Genomic DNA, 18,426 nt, shown 5'->3' with positions numbered 1-18,426 from the left:
ATTCAATCAACACCTATATTGGAGCAGGGCATTCGTTTCCACGGATAGTTGCAGAGTACCTGTGTGTTAGGCAGTCAGGGGAAGCTGCAGTCCTCTTCCTGCCTAAGTGAACTCTGTGGGGATGCAATCAATTCTACCTGGGCTGAGATCAGTAGGGTTTCACATGCCCCAATGCAGGGTTTCAGTTTTTCCCTTTGTAAACGAGGGTAGCAGAGAGGGCTGAAGGACAAAATGACCTCTGCCCATCCTAGCGGTAGCACTCTGTAAGCCCCTTTCCTGGTAGTTAGAGGCGGAGATGGCGGAGATGGCGAGGGGTCAGCTTCCTACTGAGGGGAGGGGGTACCTCCCAAGCAGCTGATAGGAAACCTCTATTCTCTGAGCAGCAGCAGCTGATGCTTCTTCTGCTTGGTTCTCCTCCTATTTCTGCCCCCCCCCCCATTTTATCTCTAACTGATCCAAATCTTCCTGTCTCTGGCTGCCAAGTGCTGAGATTACAGGTGTGAGCCACTACTCGTTGCTTCTTTCCTCCCCCACTCCCGACCCCATTCCCCTTTTCAGATGCGGTCTTATCTATAGCCCAGGTTGTCAGGCCTCGCCCGAACTTTGACAATCCTCCTGCCTCACCTCCCGAGGGTGCTGGGGATTCCAAACCTGGAATGCCCAACTTTCTGAACCTCTGTTTCGTGATCCCCAAAGTGGGTATCTTAACCGTCCCTAACCCATAGGTTGGTAGACCTCAGTCCCGATCGGGTGACCCAGGAGCGGCCGATGAACATGTGGGGAAAGTGGAGGCGCTGGCGGAACCCAGGCGCTCGGGACTCGATGCCCACCCGGACGTCTGCGGCGGTTGCGCGGGCGGAACCTAGGCGGTCGGGGCTTGGCTCTTGCTGGGACCTGTGCGGCGGCAGCGCGGGCGTAAGAGCAGAGCTTGCAGGGACAGGCCTTGGTGAGTATGCTGCGGTCGTGGGATGTCCTCCGTGTCCGCCGGACCGGGAGGGGGCTGCGGGTAAGGAACGGCCTGGAGAGGGGCAGTGCTCTGACCGCCGGGCGGGGCGGGCGGGATGGGAGGTGGCTGCCCCGAAGCGGGTGGACATTCTTAGAATTTGAAAAGGACACTTCGCGGCTAGAAGGAATTAAAAGGAAATTGACCCGCCCATAGGAGCTGAGAAGGGAACAGATCTTGCCCTCGGGCTGCCTACTCTCGGGTGTGGCCTCATTTAGCGAATTTGCATTGGAAGTCTGAGGACTGCAGACCTTACAGTGTGTATGGAGAAATAGGTAGCCGATTGATTACTTGTCTTCTATTCTGGAAGTCCAGCTAGTTTCGTATCCTTGTAACTCAAGGTAGACCTAATGTCCTCCAAACTGACTCATTCCTCTTTAACTTTCTTCTTCTTGTTTGGGTTTTGTTTTGTCGTCGTCGTCCCCCCCCCTCCCCAAACTACGAGGCAAAACAGTAGCCCCAGGCTGGCCTTGAACTCACTGTGTGTCCCTGGGTAACTTTGAATTTTACATACTGCCTTCACCTGCCAAGGGCTGAGATTACAGGTCTATACTACCACACAGTTTAAGTTGGTGAAGGAAGCTCGATTTATGTTTTCTGTACAAGTACTCTACCAATTGGGCTACATCTTAAGCCTCTCCCTATGTAATTGAGGCTGCTGTAGAACTCTCTTAGAGTAGCTAAGACTGAAAGGGAAAATATCTGCTCAGAACTTCCAGGACTCAAGTTCTCAGCACAAAGGAGATTTATTTGTCCCAGAGGGACAGAGGGCAGGGAATAAGAGACAAAGACAGAAGATAGAGAATGAGGGAAATGGGGAAGGGAACAAGGGAGAAGGAGGATGTGTTTTTGTCCCAGAGAAGCAAAGGTCTTCCTCTGGATAGAGACAAACAGACATGGCCCATAGACAAATGGCAGTTTATAAAGACACCAGGAGAAATCCTGTGTTAGGATGAGGTGTTAATTAGGTGAGCCGCCAAAGGGGCTGGACATTGATACTTTGTTGGCCGTACCTTGGTATTCGGCCTTAGGAGGAGGAAGTGGAAGTATCCAAATAAGGGAATGGACTTTGGTGGCTGGCTTTAGGAATGTGATCAAATGCTTTTTATCAAGGCGGAGGGACTAGGGAAGAAGTGCAAGGCCTGCCAGGGCCACTCTCATCACACTAGAACTGGCTAGCATGCCCTCAAAGACTGGTCATGTCTCACTCCAATCTTCACCAGGCACCAAGGATAGCCTGTGAACAGCTTCCTATTCACTGATGGAAGGCCTGTTACCCGCTCCGGGCTAAAAAACTACTTAGCAAGGGAGTGGGATGTATGGGTTTGGACTGTAACCTCTGGGCAGGAAATTGACGGTCTCTGGATATCCTGGTCTTCAGGATAACCCGGAAGAGGATAATTCCAGCTGTCCTTGCCATTTAGGACACTAGGACATATTCTTCCTGACTTTTCTCAAATCTTTGTTGTTTTTTCAACAGGGTTTCTCTGTAGCCCTGCCTGTCCTAGAACTCACTCTGTAGACCAGGCTGGCTTTGAACTCGAGGCCCCCCACCTGCCTCTGTCTCCCAAGTGCTGGGATTAAAGGTGTGTGCATCACCACACCCAGCATAAACCAGTTCTTGTTTTCTTAACTCTTCCACCCTGTCTCTAGAGCTTTCCAGGCCCAGTTGTGTTACCAGGAAAGGCCAGGAGAAAGCACCCGCTTCAGCGGCCACAGATAGCTGCTTTCTTCTGACACCTACCAGTCTGGACCCAGCAAAGTGATGTCTAGCTTCAGATGCATTCCAGCAATTAGGGGTTCTGGATATAATCAAATCTTAGAGTCCTATTATATGGCACAGGCTAGCCTAAAATATGAAATTCTTGAGCCTCAACCTCTATAGACTGCCAGGATCCCACACCCCATTCATATACTTTTTCTCTATTGGAGCAAACAAGGGGCTCCTCACTGGTTCCCAGTCTAATTCTGTCTGGGGATCTAAGAAAAAGCTCTTTGACTGCTAGCTTAGTTCCCATCTGCCCTTCCTTAAGTAATAGCCCCCTTTTTTTTTTTTCCTTCGAAGCTGGGGACCGAACCCAGGGCCTTGCGCTTCCTAGGCAAGCGCTCTACCACTGAGCTAAATCCCCAACCCCCCCCCTTTTTTTTTGTTTTGTTTTTTTTTTTTTAGTAATAGCCCTTGTTATTAGGATGCTTCTCTCTCTCTCTCTTTTTAAGATTTAGTTTATTATGTATAATACAGCATCCTGCCTGCATGTACACCTGCAGGCCAGAAAAGAGCATCAGATCCCATTACAGATGGTTGTGAGCCACCATGTGGTTGCTGGGAATTGAACTCAGAGCCTCTGGAAGAGCAGTCAGTGCTCTTAACCGCTGAGCCATCTCCAGCCTAAGATGCTTTTCTTACAATGCTAAAGTATTAACCTGAGTAGGAAGGCAGACTTGGCAGTCAGTAGGCAGTTATATTTTTTAAATGCAGGTAGCTGGGCTGTGTGATGCTGTATCAAAATCCCAGGTCCTCAGTCTGGGACAGGAGGATCAAAAATCTGCCACATGGGGCTGGAGAGATGGCTCAGTGATTAAGAGCACTGACTGTTTTTTCAAAGGTCCTGAGTTCAGTTCCCAGCAACCACATGGTGGCTCACAACCATCTGTAATGGGATCCAATGCCCTCTTCCAATGTGTTTGAATTGTACTCATATACATGAAATAAATAAATAAACCTTTAAAAGAAAACTGCCACATGGACTGAAGCGATGTCTTGAGTTTGGTCCTAGGAACCCAGTTGGTGGAAGGAGAGAACAGAGTCTTTCCTATAAGGCGTCCTCTGACCCCATGTACGTGCTGGGCCACATGCATGCACGCAGAGGACTAAACAACTTGGTTCAGCCTCAGATGAATTTAAGGCCAGCCTGGGCACTTAGTGAGAGCCCAACTTGAAAATGAAAGCAGTCTGGGAGGCAGGAGTGTAGCTCAGTTGCTGGAGCACGTGTTTAATCCCAGCAGCATGGGGTCACAGGCCTGTAATCCTAGGACAGGGTAGATGGAGGCAGGAGGATTAGACTTGGTTTCTTTTATTTTCTTTCTTTTCTTTTCTTTTCCTTCTTTCTTTTTTTATTTTTTGAGACAGGATTTCTATCTATAGCTCTGGCTATTCTGAAGCTCCCCCTGTAGACCAGGCTGGCCTCGAACTCACAGAGATCCGTCTGCCTCTGCTTCCCCAATGCTGAGGTTAAAGGTGTGTGCGCCACCATTGCCAGTAAAGGATCAGATCTTTTAGGCCACCTGGGGTCAACATGAGACACTGTCTCATTCATAGATAGATAGATAGATAGATAGATAGATAGGGCTTCAGGATGTAGAGTACTTGCCTGGAATCCACCTATGAGGGCCTAAGGGTGTGGTCCTGTGATAGACTTACCTGTCTGCTAGAGGCTCTGGATGGTCTTCACCCTACACACAGACCCACACACACAGCCTTTAGCCCTTAGGCTTAGTCTTCCTCATCTGTTGCAGAGCCTTGGAGCCCGCTTTGAAGACTTTTTTTTTTAATATTTATTTTATTTTGTGTATATGAGTACACTGTCATTGTCTTCACCCACACTAGAAGAGGACATCAGATCCTATTACAGATGGTTGTGAGCCACCATGTAGTTGCTGAGAATTGAACTCAGGACCTCTGGAAGAGCTGAACCATCTCTCCAGCTCCCCTTGAAGACTTCTTATTCCACCTGCACAACTTGCTGAGTGCTTTGCATGCCCCACACAGCACTAATCCAACAGCTCCTCTCACAAGGGCCAGCATAAGCGGGAGATACAGTGGCCTTTGTCTTGGACTCCCTGTCCCTCCCTCATTCCCACAAGTCCATGCTCTAGATAGTAAGCATGGGGTTTCTAGGAAGGGATAGCTCATGTTCCTCCTTGCTCAGAGGAGTATGTGTGTGCCCACCTCTCTCAACCTCCTCATTCCAATCTATTGCCATGCCTCGAAGTATATCCAGGCTGGCCTGGGGCTCCAGTTGTCCTGCCTAAACCTCCCTGTGCTGCCACTGTGGTGTGTTCTCTGAAATGGCTCAGCTTCTTATTTGATCCAGGACTGCACTGTGGTGTGACTGATCAGAACTGTTCCCAAGCCCTTCTGGAAACCACTGTCCAGTGTTTCTCCTCCCTCCTCCAAGACTTAGACTCTTCTCTAGCCTCTTTCTCTCCAGCCCTGTCTGGATAATTGCTTCTGTGTTCACTGCTGGGCTGTGATCTTAAGGTCGGCCAGCAGAAGATCTGCTGTGCAGGGACCTGTACTTGGGATGGCAGAGAACGCCCGAATCTGTAAAAAATAAACACAAAGCTGGTGAGGTTGTGCTTCCATGGAATTTCAAAGCTTTCCTGGAATCCCAGTATTCCACTGAAGAAGAGGATCACCAGGGAGAAGCTAGCCTAGGCTTCAAGGCAACATGCTGTAATCACATCTACCTCAGATCACACACTTACCTGTGCTGGTCCTCCTCATCTCCCTCCCCCAGGGTTTGTCATGTAGCCCTGACTGCTCTGTAGACCAGGCCTGGGCCTCGAATTTTCATTACATTTGTTTGTTTGTGTGGTATTAAGGAAGACAGCTTTCAGGAGTTGGCTCTCTCCTCCTCACAGGGTCTCAGCCTGCCAGTTACTCTTACCCTCCACGCCATCTCCTGTCCCCCATGTAGCTCACACTGGCCTCAAGCTGTCATGTGGCCAAGGATGACCTTGAACTTCTGAGCCTCCTGCCTACGCTCACAGGTGTGTGCCCTCATAACCAGTTTTAAGAAGTGCTGTGTTCTCAGTGGTAGAGCGCTTGCCTAGCAAACGCAAGGCCCTGGGTTTGGTCCCCAGCTCCGAAAAATAGAAAAAAAAAAAAAAAAAAAAAAAAAAGAAGTGCTGTGTTCAAACCCAGGGCCTCCTACATGCTAGGATAGCATCTACCACATGTAGGTGAGCTACATTCCAACCCCACTGCTGAACCATCACTTTTCTTTTGCAACATTTTAAATGTGAATGGATGTTTTGCATGCGTGTATGTCTGTGCACCATGTGAGTGCCTGGTAACCACAGAGTCCAGAAGAGGGCATTGGCTCCCCTGAAGCATGAATTACAGATGGTTGTGAGCCATCATGTAAGTGCTGGGAATAGAACCTGCTTTTCCAAGTGCCTTTAATGGATGAGCCACATCTCTAGCCCCCTCACTGCTGACTCTTGATTATACCAACAGGCCAGTAGAAACCCAAGTTAGCCATGTTCACAGTTCCGGCATTAGCAGTCACAAGTCCCAGGCCAGCCTGGTCTACAGTAGAGGTACTGGTGTCTGCACACTGGTGAAAGAAAACCTGCATTTCCTGGAGGGAACCTTGTTTTTCCTGGGCCCGGGAAGCATTCCATCAGGAGCACACACTACTGTAAGGAACAGATGGGGTAAGGTGTTGGCACAGGACTGAAGCCTGAAGCAGAAGGATCACCTGAACCCAGGAGTTCAAGACCAGCCCCCAGCCCAAGCAATGTGACAAGACCTCATGGGGGCATGAGGTTTGACAGTATAGAGTGAACAGTATAGAATTCCCTCTGCATTGTTTGTTTGTTTGTTTGTTTGTTTCTTTTTCAAGACAGGAATTCACTCTGTAGATTAGGCTGGCCTCAAACTCAGGAATCTGCCTGTGTTTGCACCTAGAGTACTAGGATTAAAATCAGGCAGTACCACATCCAACTTTGGTCAAGTGCTGACCTGGCATGTATGGAATCTTGGATTTGATTTCTAGTACTATATAAAACAGCTTGATATCCCAGTACTCAGAGGTAGCAGAAGGAGGGTCAGAAATTCAAGACTAGCCTGGGCTGCACCGTGAGCTTGCAGTCAGTGTGGGCTATCTGAGACCTCTTCTCAGAAATAGTGGTTTGAAAATGGGAAAAGAAATGATGATGGATCAGTGAGGTGAGGCATCCCCATGTCTCCAGGGAAAGGCAATGAGTGCAAAGGTCCTGTGGCAGGGCTGTATTTGCTCTACCTCAGGAGTATTAGCTGGTCCAAAGGTGGGGAGGGGAGGGGAGATGAGGTCAGAGGGTGACAAGGTCATGTAACTTCCACTGTGAGGACCCCAAAGAATGGTCTAAACAGAAGTCACTCTGGGATTTAGTTATGTATGTCTGCTTGTTTTTAACCTGTGCGCGAGTGCATGTGTGTATGTATGGGTGCACTTTACAGTGTGCATCTGGAGGGAGGACAAGCTTAGGACTCTGTTCTCTCCTTGGACTCTGCGGCTTCTGAAGTCAGGCGGCCAGGCTTGGTACAAGTTCCGAGACCTGCGGAAGTCTTCACTGACCCAGGATTTAGATGTTGCCAGATCCAGTTTACAGCTTGTGGGGAAAACACTGGGCTGGAGTAGGATACCTGATGTCCTCCTCTGGCTTTTATGCCCAGGAATGGGCACAGCAGCTCACACATGTACATTCATACACACAAACAAAAATATAAGCCAGACTTGAAGTCTACACTTTTTTTTTTTTTTTTTTTTTGGTTCTTTTTTTTCGGAGCTGGGGACCGAACCCAGAGCCTTGCGCTTCCTAGGCAAGCGCTCTACCACCGAGCTAAATCCCCAACCCCGAAGTCTACACTTTTAACCCTAACTCTAGGGAGGCAGCAGTAAGCATACTGAGGTCAGCCTCATCTATATAGTGAGTCCCGGGGCTACACACTGAGGCTCTGTTTCAGAAAAGGGAGGAGGTACGGAGAAAGAAAAAATAAAAAAGAATACACCACAGGGAGGGTGGATTTAGGAGCCCAGTGGGGAGGTCACAGAGACAGTCCAGGCATGCAATGGTGGTGGCTGGATGCAAGAAGGGACAAAACAGGGCTGGTAACTCTAGTGGGTTTGGGATGCTGATGCCCTATCTAGATCTGGTTGGCCTTGAAGTCAGTCCTCCTGCCTTGGCATCCCTAGTGCTGGGATTATGAGACTTTGGAGGGACCTTAAAACAATGCAGATGGCCTGAGATTACAGGATTAAGGAAGGCTAAGGCAGACAGGATGGTAGCTTCCACGACAGTGTAGGGTATATAGTGATAGCCTGTGCCCTTCTCCATCCTCCACCCCTCTTCCCAAAGAAAGATTAAGGAGTAAGATGGCTCTATGAGTAAAGTCTCAAGGCTCTCACCACGAAGCTGACAGCCTTCTTGTGGTCCTATCCCTGGTAATGTAGAGGGAGGAGAGAACTAGCACCTACAAGCTGTCCTCTGACCTTCAGCTAAACAAGTGTACCACTACACACACACACACACACACACACACACACACACACACACACACACACACACACTTGAAAACAAAAAGCCTTGGGCTGGAGAGATGGCTTAGTGGTTAAGAGCGCTGACTGCTCTTCCAGTGGTCCTGAGTTCAATTCCCAGTAACCACATGGTGGCTCACAACCATCTATAATGGGATCCGATGTCCTCTTCTGGTGTGTCTGAAGACAGCGACAGTGTGCTTATAAATCTTTTTTTTTTTTTTTTTTTTGGTTCTTTTTTTTCGGAGCTGGGGACCGAACCCAGGGCCTTGCGCTTCCTAGGTAAGCGCTCTACCACTGAGCTAAATCCCCAGCCCCTATAAATCTTTAAGAAAACAAAAAGCCGGGCTGGAGAGATGGCTCAGCCGTTAAAGGCTAGGCTCACAACCAAATATATAAGAAAACAAAAAGCCCAAGATACTGCAAACTCTTAAAATTTCCTGACAAGGTCTCCTTAAGCATAGGCTGTTTTCACTCAGTAGTTGCAGTATTTAGCGGTCACTGGATCATTCTGGATCTAGCTGTCAGGATTCTGGCTGACTGAGTTAAGAATAGGCTATATTTGGGTTCGGTCCCCAGCTCCGAAAAAAAGAACCAAAAAAAAAAAAAAAAAAAAAAGAATAGGCTATATTTGAGAGGGGCTGGGAATATTCTTCTAACAGTTACCCCAGAATCATAAAAAAACTATGATGATCAAAGTAGACAAAAAAAGGGTTGGGGTGCAGTTAGTATAGAGTTTGCCTACCATGCAGGAGGCTTTGGCTTCCATCCACAGTACCCCATAAACAGAGGGTGGCAAAGCAAACCTGTAATGCTGGCACCTGGTAGGAAGTAGGAGGGTCAGAAATTCAAGGTCCTTGGCGACAGAGTTCAAGGTCCATCTGGGCTAGGGACCCTCTCAAAACAACAGAAGGCAAAAGAGTCCCATATGGTGTCGCATACCTGTTCAGCAGTTAGAAGGCAGGGTGCCTGTATGTTCGGGATCAGCCTGAGCTACATAGCAAGCCGCTGTCTCCAAAACCTTGTAACAACAGACAGACAAAATTCCCTATCTGGGGTGGAGCTGGGGGAATTGACGCAGGTCCTACAAAGGACAGTGATAGTCTTGATTGAGGCGAAAGCAAAGGGCGGACTTATTCTCTCCTGGAGCCATGTGGCTTTAACTCTTTGACCTTCTTCCCAGAGCCTGGACCATGCAGAGCCTACCAATCATTCCTGTGCCGGTGCCGGTGCTGCGCCTCCCTCGGGGCCCGGATGGCTTCAGCCGAGGCTTTGCCCCTGATGGACGCAGGACCATCCTGAGGCCAGAAGTCGGAGAAGGTCGTATTCAAGATCCGCCAGAGTCACAGGAACAGCGGGCCCGAGCCGCTCTGCGGGAGCGCTACCTCCGAAGCCTCCTAGCCATGGTGGGCCACCCTGTGAGTTTCACACTGCACGAAGGTGTACACGTGACTGCCCAGTTTGGTGCCACAGACCTGGATGTAGCTAACTTCTACGTTTCCCAGCTGCAGACTCCCATAGGCGTGCAGGCGGAGGCCCTGCTTCGATGTAGTGACATAATTTCCTATTCCTTCAAGCTGTGAAGACTGTCTGCTCGTTCTCTTGTGGGCATTGCCGCAGTAGCCCAGGCCTCTGTTCTCAGCACCTTCCTGGACTTCGAAAGCAAGCGCCAACAAACTCTGGCTTTGGACTCAGAGGCACACCAAAGCAGAGACCACCTGGGGCTGGATGCTGATGACCCTGGCTCTCAAGAGGCTGCGGTGGGAAGATCATAAATTCAAGGGGGGACAGGCTGTGCCACAGTGGGAGGCTGCAACCACAGACATCCTAGGTCTTTCGTGTTGAAAGGAATGTTCTTCCTCACACTAGTGAACTTTACAGAAATAAATTCCAAGGCTAGGCCTTGCAGACTGAGGAGTGTGTATATGCATGTGTGTCTGTGTGCAGAGAGCACTGAGGAGCTTGCAGGGTTGAGCCTCTCAAGCTGTTTTCCATCTGTCCTTCTGCCAAAGAAGTCATCACCTGGAGAAATCTGGCTCTGCCTCTCCTTTAAATTTGTATTATTTTATGTATGTGGGTGGTTTGATTACATGGATGTCTGTACCACATGCATGCAAGGGGTATGGCTGAGGCCAGAAGAGAGCTCAGGTCCAGTGAAACTAGTAAGAGACAATTGTCAGCTACAACGTGGGCTCCACTGCAGGAACAGGCAGTGCACTTAACAGCTGAGTCATCTTTTCACCCCTCCCCAGCCTTTTTCAAAAGGCAGGACTGGCCATGTAGCCCAGGCTGGCTCGGGATTCACAGTCCTGCCTTAGTCTTCCAAGTGCTGGGATTACAGGTCAGGCTGCCATACTTGGCCTTTCTGCTTATCTTTTTTGTTGGATCCTACAGAGAATGGTGCCATGTTTAAAACCTTTTTGTTTTAAAATTTTTAAATGCAGGTGTTGCATCTGTGCCCACATGAGTGTGGCTGCTCATGGGCACCAGAAAAAGATACACACTCTGCAGGAGCTAGGGTTACAGGTGCTTGTGAAATGTGGGTGCTGAGAGCAGAATTCAGGCCCTCTGGAACAGAGGAGCAAGTGTTAACTGCTGAGCTGTCTTCCTACCCCCTGGAGTAGTATTTAAAAGTTAGTAGTTATCTCATGCTAAAACTTGTGGGGCTATAAGCCATGAGTGAGGAATCCAGATAACAGTGTGGGGCTTGCACTGCTCCTGGGGTCCTCCCCAAATGGCTGTCATTCTCTGCACAAGAAATTGACCTTAAGCCTATTTTGAGGTGGGCAGGGATGGCCTTTTACTAGAAATAGTCTTGGCTTACACCAGGTTACAAGGTTCCTCTGGGTGATGTGGTCCACTGCAGTCAGCTGCAGGTTTGTTTTCCCACTGAGGAGACAGGGAGTGGTGGTGGTGTTCGAATTTGTGTGACAGCCCGGGAGCAAATGCTGCAGGTTGGTGGTTAGCATTGAAGATTTACCCTTCCTCAGTTTGCTCCACCTCCTAGTGAGAAAGTCTGTGTCACCTGTTTCAGTCCCTTGTCACTAGAAATCTTTCAGTAGATGATATCCAAAAGCAGTTCCTAGCTGAGCACAATGCCCTAAGCCTGTAATCCTAGCCCTTGGGGTGGGGAATGGGGTGTAGAGGTAGGAGAGCCAGAGATAATAAAGCCAGTCTTGCCTACATGGTAAGTCAGAGGGCAGCCTGGGTTACGTGAGAACCAGTAAAACCAAACCAACCAACCAAACAAGAAAACCTAGTTAATGCCTTTTATTGAAGTTCAGAATGTAAGTGAAGGCTTGCATTAATTATAGGGGGCTTTTGGTAATTCTCAGTCTCAAAAGTGTGCTAATCCACAATGTGAAGAGGGAAACAGTTACCCTGAGCAGTAGCCTTAGTTGCTATCAGTTCACACCGCTGCCTCTCTCCAGCCCCAGCCCAGCTCTCTAGTCCAGTTCAATCAAGTCCAGTTCTACCATTTCAGTCCCTTGCACCAAAGGGTTGACCCTTAATAAGAAGGGAAAGCGAAAGTGCCGAGATGAATCCGAGCTATGAAATCGATCCCTTGGAGGTGTGGCCTGGGTTCGCTCGGGTTTGGTCAGCTGATTAATCTCGAGCTTTTGGAATTCCGCTCCCAGTTTGTTTTTTAATCAGGTTCATGAATACCCAGCATTTACATTTGATACAATTTTGACGAGACAGTGAAGCTAAAGTCTGCTCTTCTGTCGCTTCTGTCACCTGCACGTACTCATCCTATATTCAGCTCGGCTCTCTTGGCTTTTCAACACCTCCATCACTTTACCCTGCTCCCAGTACTTGGCTTAGCCCCGCCTGGGTCTCACTCTGTAGCACCTGCTTGTCTGAGGCTCCATATGTAATCCAGTCTGACCTCGAATTCACAACCTCCGCCTTCAGCCTCTCCGAGGCTAGGATCACAGGCGTGTCACTACCCTGTCCAGCAGGTAGTTTTTAAATTAAGGACTCTGATCCTTATTTTATATTTTAAGTTTTTTTTTTTTTTTTTTTTTTTTTTTTTTTTTTTGTGGACGCGTGTGTAGAAATCAGCGGACAATTTTGTGGCGGCAATTCTTGCATTTTACGTGAGTCTCTGGTATCGAGCTCAAGACGACTTTTACCGCTGACGCAGCGCTTTTGCAGACCGCGGTGAAAGGATTTCTAGTGAATTCTTTCCCGAATTACTTGGACTTGTGACGAATGTGCGGGAGCCTAAGTGTTGACAGCTGGGCTGAGGGCGGGGGGGTTAGGGGGCGGCGGCGGCAGCGGCAGCGGCTGAAACTCGCGCATGCGCGGCGCTCGGGGGAGACAGCGATCATAGGCCCCGCCTCTGTGTTCTGCAGTTCTGGCTCTGCAGATTCGCTGCTCACGTTTCTCTTTCCCGTGGAGTCAACTGTTCTTTGTTCCCGTCTTCGTGTCGCCCTCGAAAAGATTATTTTTTTCAGAACAAAATCTCGAGTCGGGGTTATGCTTTTCTCGGTACGCAGCGGGCGCCTTAGCTTGTAGCGAAAGTGTGGCTGCGGAAGAGCAGGTACTCGCGGAGCTCGGCGGAGGCGCGTTGGGGCTCCCGGCGGCGGCGGCGGCGACGACGACGACGAACGGAGCAGACGGAGGCGGCGCTTGAGGCAGCGGCCAAGCCCATGCCCCGGAACGGCGGGAGGACCCGGAGAGACGAGTCCGGGGCCCGGGGCATGTCCCCGGGGCCCCCGTGAGGAGGAGGAGGCGGTGGCGGCGATGGAGATCCCGCCGCAGGAGGCTCCGCCCGGGCCGGGCGCGGACGCCGACGCAGATGCCGAGGCCGAGGAGGCCCCAGCCGAAGCTGGGTCTTCCAGCGGAGCTTCGCCCCCAACCGATGGGCGCCTTAAAGCTGCGGCCAAGCGTGTCACGTTCCCGTCGGACGAAGACATCGTGTCCGGAGCTGTGGAGCCCAAAGACCCCTGGAGACACGGTAGCTGTGGCTAGGGTTGCGGGAGAGAGCCTAGGGGCGGGTGGGACCGCCAGAGCGCCGACTCCTACGGAGGTGGCCCGCGGTAAATGTCACTTATCGGTGGTTTCAGCGGTTCCTAGGTTAGAGCTGGAGGCAGTGGTGTTGGCGGGAGAGTTGGAAAGGTGCACAGGATTGGGTTTTCAAACCCTAACCTTGTCTGGGAGTTTGGGAGGCTGGCAGCCAGCCTTTGAGTTCATGGTACACCCAGGCAGGAATAGATGAAAAGAACCCGTCTATAGTATTGGGGGAAAGGTAAGTGAGTCCACGGGGCGGTGAGAGCAGAACCAGCTGGTCTGTAAACCAGGACGCAAAGGGTAGCCGGCTATGGCCATTGCTTTTCTGGCTGGAATGAGAACGGGAAATAAACCCAGACTGTACAAGAAGTTGGTAAACCCTCCGACTGGGAAAAGAGGGTCGGAGGCAGCAGGCTGAGAAGCAGAGGGCGAGGTGGTCAGTTTGCCTGTATGCGAGGAATTCCTCAGTAAGGTTCAGCAGCAGAACGTGGAGCCCACTTTTACCAGGGTCTTCCTGGGGAAGGACTGGGGAATATTACCTACTCAGGTGTTTCTGGTCAACAGAAGCCGTTGGGAGATGGGAAGATCTAAGATCTAGGCCTGTTGGAGAAGGTTGGTGGGGAGGTAGAACTGGACGGGCACTTGGAGGTGTGCATTGGCTTTGATGGCTAGGAAAGATGAAAGGTTTCGGAGGAGACGGACTCAGGCTAATCCCGTTTCTGAGCTGAATTGTGTTTTGCTTGGGTGGAGCCTGTGAAGTGAGGTCGCCCACTGGCCATGTTCCGTAGAAGCTAACCTGCTTGTCTGGGAGCAGACAGACACTACTGCCAGGCTGTGGGCAGCAGAGTGGGCAGCTAGTAGCTTTGATGTATGTGAGGGCGGGGACTTGGTTGCAGGAAATGATACACTGAGAGCTCGCCATAAATGCCAGTTTGACTAGTAATTATCAAAGAGACCAAGGTTAATTTAGATTTGACTTGGGGAGCCTGCCAGGGCCGGGTGGTTTGTTTAAGGTTCTGAACTTCTTGGAACTGGTGCTGAGGACAGGAAGAGTCCAGTGGACCCTGGCAGCAACCCGATGTCCACTGTGGTGAGATCACAGCAGGAATGGGAAAGTTGGAGCAGTGTGGCCATTCAGAAGTGGTTAAGAAACCCGGTGTGGCTGTATGCAGCTGTGAGCCTAGCGCTTAGAGGCCAAGGCTGGACCATAGAGTAGCCATTCTAGGGGGGCTTGAACTGCATGGTGAAACCCTATTTCGTTATAAAAATAAAAGGGGAAAAAGAAAGGCTAGCTTGATCAAATTCTGATTTTCTCATTTGCTGTCTTTTACAAACTGCTGAGAAGTTGCCTGGATCCCCTGAGCCTCAGAACCCCCCTTCCCCAGAATGACTGACAAGAGCAGTGGCCCAGGGTCTGCCAGAGACTGAGTGACATCACACATGAACAGTGCCTGGTGAGGGTGAGCCCTCTTAAATCCATGATGATTATGAAGGCAGCACTGAGACCTGGAAAGAGCTTGCTCTTTAGTCAGGGCCAAAGTCAGAACCTAGAACCTTCCAGGATAAGGGTCAGATGGTGGGGCCTGGAGGTCAGGGCACCTGGAGGGTCAGGCAAAGTTTCTGGCCCACCGTTTTTCTGAAAAGGCTAAGCCTTTTATTTATTTTTTTAATATTTATTTAATGTATATGAGTATCCTGTTGCTGACACACCAGAAAAGGGCATTGGATTCAATTACAGATGGTTGGTTGTGAGCCACCATGTGGTTGCTGAGATTTGTACTCAGGACCTCTGAAGAGCAGACAGTGCTCTTAACCACTGAGCCATCTCTCTAGCCCCCCCCCCTTTTTTTTTTTTTACATAAAATGGTCTTATGTAGCACAGATTGTGTATGGCTAAGGGTGATTGAACTTTGACCTTCCCACCTCCCTCTCCAGAATGATGGGATTGCAGGTCTGTGCTAACACTCATTTTATGCAGGTCAGGGGATAGAGTCCAGAGCTGCTTACTGCTTGTCAAGCACTGTGGAGCCACGCTTGCAGCATATGTGTGTGTGTGTGTGTGTGTGTGTGTGTGTATATATATTTTTTTTTTTTTTTTTTTTTTTTTTTTTTTTTTTTTTTTTGGAAACAGGATTGAATTGGGTAGTCCAGGCTGTCCTCCAATGCATGCCTCAGCCTCTGTCTCCCAGCTCTAGGATGACAGACATGACCCACCATGGCTGCAAGGTTTGGCTAACAAGAAAGCTGTTTTTTCCCCTCCTGCCTGCCTCCAGTTTCTTTGTTTGCAAATGGAGGTACTAATTTCTTAATTGTAAACTTTGAAGGAGAGACTGCTCTTGTAAATTCCTGTCCTATAAAGCCACTAATTGGATTGCTGCTGTTAATGTGACAGGTATAGGTGATGATGACTGCCAGACGGGAGACTGTCAATCCCCCCATCTTTCCAGAGTGACAGCAGACCAATTAGGGCTCACCTTTTGGAGGAGGGACTAGAGCAGCAGCCATGACTTTTGACTGGGAATGAGCTTGAAGATTTGGCCTCCATAGGGGAGGGAATGAGAAGGTGGCCAGGTTGGCAAAGCCATCAGCATCTAGGGGCAGGTACCCAGGAGAACAGCCGGACTGTCCATGGCCTGGGAGCTGTTGGGGATGGGAAGCTGAATGGGCTCAGAAGGTTGGTGAGAGCCCAGTTGAAAGACAGGTCTCTGAGGATGGTCCAGCCTGGATCGGGGTGGCAGGTGGTGTGTCACAGTTGGTCTGTGGGCCCTCTATAGCATAGGGGTATATAAACAAGTCATGGTCCTCGTGGAAGAGCAATGACCCCAAACAGTGCCCCTAGTGACAGCCTTTGGAGGGTCTGAATTGAGGGACTTGGTGGTTTCAGATCCATTCTTCCCAGGGAGACAGATGGAAGGGCTGGCTGGTGCTGGGAGGTAAAGGAAGCCTGGAGTAGGGGACAGCTCTGAGGGAATCTGCCAGTGCCAGCGCCCACTCAGCCTCACTCTGGGTAGGAGTGCTGACTAGGGTGTCTGGAGCTCTAGTTGCCTATCTGAGGGCCAGAGCCCCCATGGGCCTTGCAGGAGCCTGGTCTTGGGGACCCCTTGAAGTGAGCTGATCTAAGGACTCATCCTTTTCCTTGTAAAACGAGAGCCATTGGTATTCTGTTATGTGTTTTCTCCTTGGTGTCCCCAGCAGGAATGGGAGCTGACTTTCTTAGCCCCACCTAGAGTTTTGTAGCAGTGTGACCAGCCTGAGAGGGAAGTTTTCAGGTGGGGTGGGTGGGGGTGGAGCAGGCTGTCTATAAAGCAGGGCCATGGGCTTCACCCTGCAGTGGGCCAGGGTGTCTGAGAGGATGAGATGCCATGGCTGGGGAGTTGGAGGCAGGCCTGTGGGCGGGCAGAAAGTGAGACTTGGAGGGGGTGGGGTGGAAGTCGTGAGAAGAAGAGGCACATTGGGTGTGTGGGCACTGGAGAGGGAGCTGGCCAGTCCTTCCCTGATGAGAGGCAGCCCTTAGGTCCTAGTTCTTTCCAGGAACTGGAACCCTTTTGGAGCAGACCACAAGAAAGTACGCAGCTCGCCTCTCCAGGCACTGCTAGACTCTGGGCTTTGCAAGGCAGACTTGTGACCAAAGCACATGACACGGATGACCCTGCCTGCCCTCCCTGCTGTTCCCCACCCTACAGCCTGCCAGTGGCATGTGGCCAGCTCGCACTCTGAGTCCTGGGCTGCCCACCAGGAAGTTTCTTGTGAAGTTCCAACATGTGACCATTCCTAGCCACCTGGAGTAAGGGAGAGGTGGTAAGGGCAGTAGCCACGCGGAGGACACCCATACTGTTTGTTCTCCCTGACTCTGCTCTGTACTCCCGGAACTGGTTTGACAGGTGAAAGCACATCTTGGTTCTGGGAGGGAGGGAGTGCTGTGACAACAGTTGGGAGTAGAGCAGGGCTGTGGCCTCTGTACAGTGCAGCTGAGGGACGGTGAGGTGCAGTGTGGAGCGCAGCATAGGAGCAACAGTACATCAGCTGCTGTCCCTTCATCCCACACCTGCTGCAGCGTGTCTCCCAGCCTTGCCATCCACCCCACTTTCCCTCAGGCTTGCTCTTCAAGACGAGTGCCTCACTCTGGGGACAGTCTAAACCTCCAGGCCCAGCCTTGTCTGAGGGCAAGTTGCCCAGCCTCACTGAGTAAACTGAGCCTAGGATGTGAGCCGAGAATGTGAGGGGCACCAACACGACAGACTGTCAAGGTACCAGGCTCCAGACGGGACATTGCTGACCTGTCTACAAATTCACTGAGGACTTGAGGACTTCCATTGCACACTATGCTGTTGCACTCTGGCCCATGGACCTGGGTGACCCCCAGTCCCTTTAGCCTTTAGTTTTTTTTTTTTGTTTGTTTGTTTGTTTGTTTTTAAAGATTTATTTATTTATTTCATGTATGTGAGTACACCGTCACTAACTTCAGACATGCCCTTTATAGATAGTTGTGAGCCCCTAGCCTTTAGTTTTTTTTTTTTTTGTTTCTTTTTTCTTTTTTTCGGAGCTGGGGACCGAACCCAGGGCCTTGCACTTGCTAGGCAAGTGCTCTACCGCTGAGCTAAATCCCCAACCCCTGCCTTTAGTTCTTGATTTGTGTTTCTGTGCCAGCCCCACTTCAGGGGAGAAACTAGTCACTGCTCTGACTCCAGTCTGGTTCTGAATACAAATATGGGAAGGGATGAGGTTTTTTAGATCTGATAACCTATGGTGGCATTTGGAGGAAGTTATGGGGCAGTTAATCCAGTTTGTGCCATGACAGGACTCTTCCTTCAAGGTGCCAGACAGGTGTTGGCAATACTCCTGAGCCCTGCTGAGGCACTCAGAGCTGGCACTGGGCACAGTCTCTGAGCTGATAGTGCCTCCAGGGCATTGCTCCAAAAGGATTAAGATCTGGGAGCCATAGGCCTGGGCTGGACCAACTGCAGGCCTCAGGGGCTTGGTTTGGCACAGCCCTTCCCGGCTGCCTCTCCTGTGCTCAGGCCCTTCTGAGCAGACCACCGGCTACAGGATGACCTTGGCTGGACTCCCAAGTGCTCAGTGAGGGAGTGCTGACATGATAACACA

General features: G+C 50.4%; 2 protein-coding genes across 6 annotated transcripts in view; both read left to right on the top strand.

The window, feature by feature from the left end:
- The first annotated feature begins 806 nt into the window (after nucleotides 1–806).
- Gemin7 (gem (nuclear organelle) associated protein 7) lies at nucleotides 807–10,248 on the top strand. 4 transcript variants are annotated; one of them, XM_039088190.2, is made up of 3 exons: nucleotides 813–946; nucleotides 5,648–5,776; nucleotides 9,491–10,221. In XM_039088190.2, the coding sequence occupies exon 3, from the start codon at nucleotides 9,501–9,503 to the stop codon at nucleotides 9,888–9,890; it is 390 nt and encodes a 129-aa protein (XP_038944118.1). In that variant the 5' UTR covers nucleotides 813–946; nucleotides 5,648–5,776; nucleotides 9,491–9,500; the 3' UTR covers nucleotides 9,891–10,221. The 4 variants fall into 4 exon arrangements, with proteins under 4 accessions (XP_006228523.1, XP_038944118.1, XP_017445083.1 ...); NM_001109170.1 differs by lacking the exons at nucleotides 813–946; nucleotides 5,648–5,776 and adding exons at nucleotides 1,077–1,205; nucleotides 2,657–2,802 and having other exon boundaries at nucleotides 9,493–10,248; XM_006228461.5 differs by lacking the exon at nucleotides 5,648–5,776 and having other exon boundaries at nucleotides 807–946.
- Nucleotides 10,249–12,483: 2,235 nt separating this feature from the next.
- The window catches only part of Ppp1r37 (protein phosphatase 1, regulatory subunit 37), a 32,015-nt gene continuing 26,072 nt past the window's right edge, over nucleotides 12,484–18,426 (top strand). Inside the window, exon 1 of one of the 2 annotated variants that reach the window (XM_063261305.1) lies at nucleotides 12,484–13,270. In XM_063261305.1, the coding sequence (XP_063117375.1) occupies nucleotides 13,057–13,270 (214 nt within the window). In that variant the 5' untranslated portion in view covers nucleotides 12,484–13,056. The remainder of the gene's footprint in view (nucleotides 13,271–18,426) is intronic. The other variant, NM_001107482.1, reaches the window with a different exon arrangement.

The sequence above is a fragment of the Rattus norvegicus genome, chromosome 1 (assembly GCF_036323735.1).
Source record: "Rattus norvegicus strain BN/NHsdMcwi chromosome 1, GRCr8, whole genome shotgun sequence".
Classification (NCBI taxonomy): Eukaryota; Metazoa; Chordata; class Mammalia; order Rodentia; family Muridae; genus Rattus; species Rattus norvegicus.
The sequence above is the reverse complement of the archived record's forward strand: the minus strand, read 5'-3'. Positions and strand labels throughout refer to the sequence as shown.